Source organism: Pygoscelis adeliae, unplaced genomic scaffold (assembly GCF_000699105.1).
Source record: "Pygoscelis adeliae isolate BGI_AS28 unplaced genomic scaffold, ASM69910v1 Scaffold101, whole genome shotgun sequence".
Taxonomy (NCBI): domain Eukaryota; kingdom Metazoa; phylum Chordata; class Aves; order Sphenisciformes; family Spheniscidae; genus Pygoscelis; species Pygoscelis adeliae.
Genome location: NW_008824238.1, coordinates 8,670,255 through 8,681,197, shown reverse-complemented (window position 1 = coordinate 8,681,197; position 10,943 = coordinate 8,670,255). Strand labels below are relative to the sequence as shown.

The 10,943-nt window shown below is 38.4% G+C and overlaps 1 protein-coding gene across 1 annotated transcript in view; it reads right to left on the bottom strand.

Annotated features, from left to right (window-relative positions):
- Positions 1 to 5,546: 5,546 nt before the first annotated feature.
- MYBL1 (v-myb avian myeloblastosis viral oncogene homolog-like 1) overlaps positions 5,547 to 10,943 on the bottom strand; it is a 33,943-nt gene continuing 28,546 nt past the window's right edge. The window contains exons 15-18 of the mRNA XM_009335085.1: positions 10,227 to 10,343; positions 10,036 to 10,140; positions 7,809 to 7,988; positions 5,547 to 6,003 (exon numbers count right to left, since the gene is read on the bottom strand). Of these exons, the coding sequence (XP_009333360.1) occupies positions 5,875 to 6,003; positions 7,809 to 7,988; positions 10,036 to 10,140; positions 10,227 to 10,343 (531 nt within the window). The 3' untranslated portion in view covers positions 5,547 to 5,874. The remainder of the gene's footprint in view (positions 6,004 to 7,808; positions 7,989 to 10,035; positions 10,141 to 10,226; positions 10,344 to 10,943) is intronic.

Sequence of the window (10,943 nt, the reverse complement as noted above, 5' to 3'; positions counted from 1 at the left end):
ACACGACGTACAAACACAAGTGTAACCATTGCTTACTGCTGGCCAAGGAAAAACACTTGCCCTCTGGTAAGCACCAGCAAGGGCACAAAAGGAGCATAAACTCAGCAAACACAGGATGCTCCATACCCAGTCACTGCAAGTTCGCTAAAGGAGAGGTTGTATTAACAACAACAACAAAAAAGGGGGGGGGGGGGGGGAGGCAGGGAGAAAAGAAAAAGCTCTCCTCTTCCCGCCAAAAATTATGCAGCAGCAGGTCCGCAGAGTGTCTGCCAGATGACCCACTTGTCACACTCATAATTGCTTCCCATCTGGTGTCTGGAGCACACAAAGCCTGGCCGTTTGCCAGCGCAGGACGACGCACAAACTGGCCTACTTCTGGTGACACAGGCCCTCCAGACACCGCTGATCCGCTCGTTTCCGTATGGCTGAGGAGAACGTGGCATTCATTTGTAAATTGCCGGCGGCTGATTTATCCAGCTATTTGGGGCCGCCGCTCAGCGCAGCTAACGCGCTTCCCCTTTGCTGCGCGGCGCAGCCCGAGCCCTGGTGCTGGGGCAGTCCTCTCTGGCACCGAGGTGCCACAAAACCCACGCTTGCCAGCGTGAGAAAGTAGGCAAACAAGGACGCTGTCGTCCCGTACGCCACTTCGCTTTAAGATGAGCGCATCAAGCCAACTCATCCCTCCACATACATGCAAACACATCCTCAGCTGCTCTGATTTACAAACCTAACTGCTCTTCCAAACTTTCTTTCCATCTAATGTATATGCATAGCTCATTTTGTTCATACAGTTCCTACAAAGACTTTTGAGGCACTTTGTATTACTGCTTATGAGCATGGTCTTCCAATGAGCAGTTTTCTCTGGGTTTTCTTTGTCTGTTTTATGGGTTTGTTCTATTGTTTGGTTTTTGGTTTTGTTTTTAATTATTTTTTATTTAATGCCTATTGGTGTAAGAACTTGATACACCCTCAGAAAACCGAGCGAATATTTCTTAACCTATGGGATAGATCATTTTAAAGCAGAGTGCACAACATGCACTACAGCGTGCTCTAAAGTTCTGTTGGTTGTGCAACCACCAAACATCACTTTTACAAGGAGTAACTAAGGTCAAGCAACTGGCCAACAGTCGGCGTGGAAGTAAATGCTGAGTAAGCAGAATTCTCCCTCCCCAAAAGACAAAAGCACCCTTTCCCCTCAGACTATGACACAGGACAGTTGCAGACGTACACCACTGCCAGCCAATACACAGCCCATTCCCGTCTTGCGTGTGCTAAGGCCATTAACATCCATCTTCTCTGTAGTCAGAGGGTGTGACAACAGAGGAAATCAGAAGTCGGGTAAATAATCCAGAGGACTCTCTAAAAATAAACCCAAAGAACCACCCCAAATTTTTGTAAAAGGTAGTAGCAGGTAGACAGAATTCTTTGCAATAGCAACTGTATCACTGGGGTCATGCAGTCCCAACAGCAGGCACCATCAGAGGACTCCTTTCAGTTCTGTACCTCACAAAACACACACACAGCAACGAAGCAAAAGAGAAAATGAAATTTAAAAAGAAACCAAACCACCAACACAAGTTGATACTGAAGAATGCCATATTGCACATCTCTCACTCCAGATGCAAACAGAAGCTGCACTACTGAGGTTTCTTCATAATCGTTAAGGTGGAATACAGTGGGTATGAGCATTTGGATTTTGACTTGATACAAAAATGTAAGATTATGTATAAACGTCCAAAGCTTACCTCTTCTTCCAACACATCATGCTAGCAGAAATACAAGGATCCTATTGTTCCCTTCAGCTGCAGGGCAAGAATCCAACCCTCTCAAGGGACAAGCTGGCTGTCTCCAGGGGAAGCCACACAGACCAGTATGCTGCAGCTTCAAGAGGGACCAATCTTTTGGCTCGGCTGGCACAGAAACAGTAACCTACAGCTTCCTCATGAAAGTAAGCATTTAAGCCTGTAAAGCTTCAGCTTATCCAAGGTCAAGGAAACTTATGGGGGAAAAAAAAAAAAAAGAAATTAGGTCTAGCATTAGGAGACATCGGTGTATTTTCTGCCTAGGTACTGAACCTTTATCTGAACGTTTGTCACAAAACCGAATGCAAGAATCAATTCCAGTTTCAGAATTTTTGTTGTTTGCATTGTGTTGGACCTTGGTCACAGGTATGGGGCAACCGTGGTCAGTTAATATCCAGTGTTTAAACCCTTATTTCATGAAGCTTGGTTCACTCACGACATTGCATCAGTTTCAGTTCGGTGCAACTCTAGTAGTTATTCTCATGTAAAATGGGAATAATACCGGTAGGAACCGGGCTTATTCTCACCAATCAATTCCTTGAAGACCATTTCTTCCAAGTAAAAGCCAGGTCCATGAGTAAAAGCTTCCAGTCTTCCTATAATTAAACTTAGGGTTGTAGTTCCTCCCAAGTTTGGCTTAGTAGCTGTCCATCTGCTCTACTTTCTTTCACTGAGCAAAGTTGAGATAGAAAAATGAACGTCACATCATTAGAGACTTCACTTTCACCTACCTACACTTCCCCCCGATTCCAGATGTCAGCAGCCAGCCACGACAAGAACAAATGCTCTACAGTCAGCCCACCTCGCTTGTCCCAAGCGGTGGAAAACTTCACGCTGCAAACACGATATTCATACAGTCTGCAGGATATTCATACAGTGCTCTGGCTACGGCAGCCAGAACCCCAGCAAAGCCCCAGAAACAGTCACAGTTTGCCCGTACAGCTTAAAGCTAGGTGATACAAATTACCAGGAGATACTTCTGAAGAACTGGCTTGCGTTAGTCCCTCTTGTCCTTTCCCTTCAACTTATTTTGTTTGCCGTTTATATTTTATAACAAAACAGGGAAAGGCAATAGACATTATCTATTGAATGCTCATGTTTCCAGCAAAATAAGAGTCAAAGTCTAACACGAATTCAGAATACATGTTTGTGAGTACTAGTTAGGGGGTAAAAAAAAAATCTCACTGCACAGCCTACATTTGCATTTACCTTCCAAGACCCAGGCGCACATACTAAAATACCACTTCTACCATACAAATGAACGTAAAAAAGCTTTACACTAGCAACATTCTTCATCCCTCAAACTGTCTCCTATACATAAATATTTGCGTTAAAGCTTTGAGAGACAAATACAAACTGTTAACCAAACACAAGTAGGCTTACAAGTAGGCTGGGTTGAAGCACGTATTGTCAAGGGACCCCATCCTGCTGTGTAACCCACTGATTCCCACGATTGCTGTTTGTCTCTGCCCAGTCTACAAAAGGTAGGTTTCTTGCAGTTTCACATGCACACATACATACATGTTGCTTTAACGAGCACCGAGTGTTTAAGTTCTCAAATAAAAGGCACTTACAGTAACCTGGTACATAGATGCTTTATTTCTGACATTAATATGGTCTGTATTGTATGTGAGATTCTCTTACATGAAAGAAAAGTTTGTAGTACAACAAAAACTAAGATAAACAAGGCATTTGTTGCACGTTATGTCAAACCTTAAAACAAAAATATGGAGTAATATGTATTTAGGTTTCATGCAAGTTTGGCTGCTGCATGTACAATCTACTTATAAACTGAAAGAAATGCAAATGCACACAACATTCAAAAAAGTAATAAAAGATGCCTGACATATGAAAGATTAAAACCTTTCTGCTAAAGCAACAAAGTAGGAGTTAACTAAACGATCCAACCAATACCAACACAAATTAATACTACTTACCATAAATCTATGCTTGAACTTGGTATAGGCAGTTTTGGTGATACCGCTTCTACTGAAATATATCATCCGGATTCTAGTATTCATTCTCTCTCAATGTCTTGTTTCATTTTTTGTGAATTAAATGCTGTCTCCAGCATTAAATGTTGCTGTTAAATCCATTCTGGTAATGCACATCCAAATTTAGTACTGCCAAGAATTCCAATTGCCTCCTCTCAATTTTCATAGGTGAGGAGTAATCCTGGCATGATGGGTATTTTCTGATCCCCTTGCTTATATAGGATTCCCCCCGCTTAAAATTTTGATGTGAATTAAAAGCTGCTAAAAATGTTTATGCCTACTACTATCATAGCCAGGCAAATATTTAATATGAAAAAGCTCCTAAAAATAAGGATTGTATAAGCTTTGAGATGTTTAAAAAAGTTGAATAACCCATTACCTTCCTTGTGCCACTCATCACGTTACAATTCTCCATTAATAAATTATTCTCTACCATCTTTGATATTGAAGTGACAGGAATACTTTCCACACCCTGCATAGTACTGGTTGATCTCATAAAGTTAACTAGAGAACCTGACATCATTTTTGTAATTTTACATACAGTGCATATGGTGCTCGCTCTTTCCATCTCTCATAGCAGCAAGCCGATTCTGCCACTATCTGTAGCAGCACACCCGGGAGTGGAGAGGAAGAGTGTTTGAATTATAAATAAAACTACAGTGTACAATTCTATTTACCTGTCAGTATGTGTCAGCAAGCACACCATTATAACTTGCTTGAAATTAACTACATAAAAATCTCTACAACAAAAGCAAACCAAAACATTCCTTAAAAAAAAAGACATAAAATAAGTGCAAATACCTAAAATAGGCAACTAAAGCAACTGTTGTGACCTGTATACCTTTAAATAAGGACAAAGATTTTTCATAAATAAAAGAATGTTCTCTTTGCTCTTCAAACATTCAGTAAGTATATAATGGTCAAACTTAAGTGCAGATACAACTGTTTTGAGATCCAAGGTGCCAAGTTTCTTTTTTTTTTTTTTTTTTTAATATTTAAAATGCATTAGTTTTTAGTTCCTATGCAGGACGAAGTACTCCTGGGTCACATATAGGACCCCACCATTCCTTTCTAAATATATTTAAACAAGGTACAGGAACAGTTGCTGTATAATACAGGTATACCTTGTAATTATTTTGTAGACCAACATGATTTAAGGGTTATAGTGCAATCTTTATGTAGATGTAACATACAGTATAGATTTGTACACTTCACCACTGTAATTCTTCTGCTATTCCATACTTTAAACTTGTCCTTTTTTCATTTTAGCTGTTTTAACAGGAAACAACGTTGGCTTCTAGACAACCTGCATACATATAAATATCTACATTTAAGCTTTAAAATGAAAATAAATTATAAAACCAGACTCCTTTCCAATTTACAAAATTTTCCATGTTCCTACATACTGTACAATACATTCAACAATCATCTCATTTTGAGATTTATGAAGAAAATACTGATGCTTTACACTAAAACCTAATTCACCCCCCTCTACTGCCTACTTCTAGTACCATTTGCAAATAAATATATTTAACACTGTAGTTAATTTCATTGTTTTGCAGCATACCAAAAAAATTAGTAGTGCAACTTTCTATCCTTCCTTTATACTCCTTTTTCCATTGTGTTTCTTTATATACTAGAAAAATGCTACATAAGCAAAAGCACATTGTCATGTATGTTGCTCATTTGGAAACCAGTAACAACCTATAAACCTACTCTATATTGAAAATGCACTAACAGAAAAAAAGCAATGCAAGTCAAACGAATAAATATGAAAAATAGACCTAAAAACTGTGTGTTGTCAGTACTGCAATGTATTTCACTATTCTTTATCATATTTTAGGGTGTTACTTTCTTAACATTTAGGAAATTCATTGCAGAACTGTTTGTATTATGCCTTCGTAGAGAATACGAGAGCTTCATGTCTGTTCTTTGTCAGTCAAAAGAAGAAAGGAAGCTTTAAGGTAGCTTTAAGGTTTCCCTTGGCAGACTGTCTCAAAGTAAAGACGTAATTCACAAGTATTGTGCTGGAATCGCCTTCAACATTGTGTCAGTTTCAGTGTCAGTTGCAGTGACCATCACAGTATCAGAGCCCTTGAAGTGCTGTTGGTAGCTGTGTATGTGCTCAGATATCTTCTTGCTTGTTCAGTCATGATAAGCTGGTCTTCTGTTTTTCCGTAAACAACTGCTTCCCACTCACAATTTGACTGCATAAAATAAAATTCAGTTAAAAAGATTCTTTTAACTAAAATACTTGAGCAATAACTTGAGCAATTCTCGTACAACCTTTCAGAGTAATAATAAATTATCAAAGTCTAGCAATACTGTGTTTTACTGAGGATTCAGTTCTACAATACAATACCTAAAACCTGTGACAAAGCTCCCTCTCCACCCCTTAATCCAGCTCCCCAGCAGTGCATCTGTGTTACGCTTTAAGTTCTAACACACAAAATGAAAAACACTCTTAAAAAGAGACTAGTTCAACAATTGATACATAAAAAGGAAGTTAATTAAGTCATCTTCTCTTTGGTTATCTTCCCCTTTAAATGCGCTAAGTTCAACAGGCAGAAAAATACGTTATGGGCAGCTGTCTGGAGACACCAAGGAAGGCAAAATGGTTTGGCAGCTGAAAAAGAATATTGTGAAGGACTTCACTGAACCAAAGTGGCAGCTGTGGAAAAACGGTCAGATGTTTTGGGAATATATTAGAAATGGCAAAGGAATTAGGAATAAAAGTAATGAATGGAAGAATAATCGAGCCACTAGTCCTGCTTCTTCCATGAAGCAAACCCTGCACGTTTACAGGATTTATTGAATCTCAAGCTGATTTGTAGCAGCTCTAGATTGGACCTGACACTAGCAGATTGTAGCATAATGAAGAAAGCAGGATTCTCTCCCTCCCACATTGAGCTAGAAACTGATCCAAAGGATCAGTTCCACATACAGACCCACAGAGAAAATTAGCCATTTGAGTTTCTCTATAAATTTAGCAGGACTTGATTCATGGAAGGGACTTGTGGTTGGAGAGGCCACTAAACTGAGAGGGAATTTCTCTGGGGAAAGAGCAAAAAGGGAAAGATGGTTCAATGAGAATATTTGTGAGTATAGTATGACTAAGCTCCCCTTTTAAATATTCTTAAGAGCATAGTTCTGGGCCAGATAGATGTATTCACCTTTGCTGCAATTCACAGCAGTTGATTCTTTTTTTGGAATATCACAATTAAACGAGGTTTGTTCTTTCTTCTCATAAGAAAGGATCAGAAAGTAATGTTGTCTCTGTACTTACAAACACATCATCGTTAAAGCAATTAAGTGAGACATGGAAGGTCAGGCTCCAGGTGCCCTACCTTTTTCTTTTTTAAATTTAAATTAATACAGAGCTGTAGATATTCTGAGAAGACACAAAAACTTTACACATTAGCACCCTATGGGGCAAACTGGAACAGGTACCAAGTCAGGTCAAAGAGAATCTCTCTCTAAACCTAGTGGTCAAGACACACACAGAGGAAAAACTAGGTTCCACAGTTTTAACAGTATGGAAAATATGCAGATGTACAAGAACAAGCACGTTACAAGAACAATTACCAAACAGAACCTGTAGATGAACTCTCCTTAATGAATCCCACTGGGCTTATTATGAAGTAAGCACCAGCCAAATTTGAGAAACTTAGGTGCTGTAGAGGTTTAGTTTGCACCAACTCAAGTTTTCTTACTGCTAGACCTGGGTACCCAAAACTGTTTTGTAGGTCTACCCTACCCTGATTTTTTTTTCCCCACATTTAAATCTTAGAGGCCACTCAGTGAAACATCAGGGTTGCATTTAAAGAACTTAGCTATGAATAAACACTTCATGGACAAATGACCAGCTTACAAGGAATAAGGATCATGGAAACACTGACCGAAACTAGATCACCGAATTGAACAATTCTAGACGTTAGTACAAGACAGAAACCAAAAAAGAAATTCTTTGTTAACCTGCTAACAGAACTAACAGAATTCTTTGCATCCAGACCTGAAGAGCTTTCTCCATTTTGACATTTTTTGAAGCACATGCATTCAGTTTCTTCTTAATTACTGCATTTGCTTTGTTTGCTGGATTTGTATCCTGGTTTTCTGATTTCAGGTTACATCTGTTGTCATGTATTTCCAACAATGGTATCATTAATAAAGATGTGGTATATGCATTTTCTGACTATTGACAAAAAAGAGGGTAGGGAACAGGAATAATAATTAGTTTTCAATAAAAAAAAAAAAAGTCTTCAACCACTGTGGTCAGAGAAGCCAAAATGTAAATAAAGCAAATACTATCAGAAAGACCCTAGGAAAGAATCTGAAAAGAAAAAGTAATGAACAGTATATGAAGAACTGGCCTGGTCTATACTGGGATTCACAGTCAATGCTAAGCACAGTAAAACAAGTAGCTACTAGCATGATTTGAGCATTACTGAGTAGACTGTTTCTTTCATATGAAGCCACGCTAGAGCTGATTACGTCTTGTTAAGAACAAGACTTGGTAAAGTGGTAACTACAGAACAGTTTTAGAGAAAAATGCTTGTAATTCACCTCTAGTACAACCCTTGTGAAAGTAAGCACAAGGAGACTGGAGTTAAAAAAAAAAAAAAATTTAAGATCACATCAGTATGAGGGGGAGGAACTGCTTTAAGAACTGAAATAAGCACTGGATTGATCATTCCAGAAGAGTTTTATATGCTGAAAATGTTTATGGAAATAGAAAGAAATTAATCCAGCTTCACTAGAGCAAAGCAGAAGAAAGGTATATGGCAATTTTAGAGAGCGAAATTAGATCAGAGTAACAGTGGCATATGTACTTGTTTGCTTACAAAAACACCCCATTAAACCACATTAAAGTACCTTTACGTATTTATTCTACGTCAGACGTTATTCCTAACTTACCGCCACATGGGCACACAATTTCTACTTAAGGATTGGTACATTCTTCATTTTTAAATCAGATACTACCACTATCTCTCTTGCTAAGAGCGAATGTTCCTGTTGCACCAGCATCCCTCATCAAAATGGAGAAAAAGCAATTTTTTCCCAGTCCACTGCCTTTAATATACCACAACATCATAGCGTATCTTGGGTTTAGCTTAATAACCTGAACATCAGTGATGCACAACATACTATGTCATAACAAGACATTACTAAGAGAACACCAAACATTTTGTTTCTGTTTTGAATGGCTGCAGCAACACTGCTCCTCACAAGACAAAGATGTTCTTGGGGAAGGGGGGAGTTTCCACTAGGTGGCAGAGCACCTAACACCCAGCGGACAGACGCCAAGGCTTGGCACAGAGTCCACGAGGCATTTAAGAAGGGAATTTAGAAAACCAGCTACAATAATCAGAAAGGAGTATGACTTAAGCACCTGTTCTTTTTAGGGACTTTGGCTCCTACCTCTTGAATATAGCTTTATACCTGATCAAGAGTCACGGACATTTGCTCTTTCAGAATTAAACACATACGCACATAAATTTAAGAACTAGATTAGAATAAAGTTTTCTTACAAACTACAAGACTAAAGATTAATCTATACAATCACTCAACGGGAAAAATATTGGGCTGCTTTCTAAAGGAATGAGGGACCAAAACAGCCCCATCTCTGAACTCCTGATGTCTTGGTTGTTGAGGCAGAAGTATCCAAATTCCTTCAGGCAGAGGAAGCCTACAAACCTCATCTTTTATGTGCTTGATATTTCTTAAAGTATTCCCCTACTATGTGAAGCGGGAAAAGGAAAAACATGCTGCCTAATATGCAGTTAGATATCTGCAGAACATGCCTGCCAGACTGTCAAGCATGCAAAACACGGGCAAATGCCATCTTCCTGGTGTATTACAGAGAATTCCAGTGTGCCATATATGCTGAAGTTTATAGGTAACCAGCATGGAAGCAGCTTTGCTATAACAGGAAATCTGCAAAGCATCCACATTACATTACCAGTCCTGCTCTGAAGGCCTGAAAGGAAGAATTCATGCATGAATTCAAGCCCAATGTTCAAGTATTGTTTAAGTACTTCAAGTAGTATTTCAAACTGAAGATGATTTTCACCTTCTAGATTTACTCATCTAGCGTCAATCCAAACACTTCATTTTAGTTGACAGAATGGAAGATACTCAGTTCTATATTAATATTGCTGCCAGTGACGGCAGCACTGTTTAATACTTACAGTAGTTTAATACTTACAGTAGTTTAATACTTACAGTAGTTTAATACTTACCTGTACATCTAAACTATTATCTTCTGTGAAGAGCTGGGCACCAACCTCTTCTTTTTCCCATGGATCTAGGACCAGTGATTTTCTGACTTTTTTAGAAGAGTTGTGCTGCAATAAACATTTTGCAGAGAAAAATTGTAAAATGCTATTTAAAAGCAGTTATTTCCTCTTTGAAATTATTATTGTAATGTTACCTCCTGCTTGCAGCTTTTATACACAGTGTCATCTTCCTCCTTGAGAAATATATCCGTTCCAGTTTCCTCTTTCAAAACTTCCCTAATGTCTTCTTCCAAGAAGGCAAGTGGTTGTGACTAAGTTAATTAAAATTGGAGGAGAAAATACAGGAAGTCTGTTAGTTGCTAGTTTTTACCATATTCTACTTTCAGCTAATGTAGGCCAGAAGAGAGATCTTGCAAAATATAGCAACAGATAAAAGGGTTTAAGCTATTGTAGTTAACAACTACAGATCAACATTTCAAGACTACGCAGATTTTTTAACTCATTTTACTCCACATTATTTCTAGCCAGATAAAACATATACATGCACACAGTGCCTCAAAAAATGCAAGGTATCATTGAAGACGACATGAAAACTACTTGTTTGCATTTATTAGCAATGGTTATCCACTGACAAAAGGGATAAAAATACTTTATATATACTAAACACATATATAAACACATATGTATATATACAGGCATACAAACATATTAAAAAACTGTATTATAAAAGTATGACTGCTGTTGGGAGAGGAATTTATATCAATCTTAACACAAGTCTTTGAATAAGACATTGATAGTCCTAAGTACAGTACAGAATTTCACAGAAGCCATACAGATGGCTCCTTTGTGTACCAACAGGAGAAGAATTCCCTTAAGCCCTCAAAATTTGATTTTGAACAGGAGGTTAATAG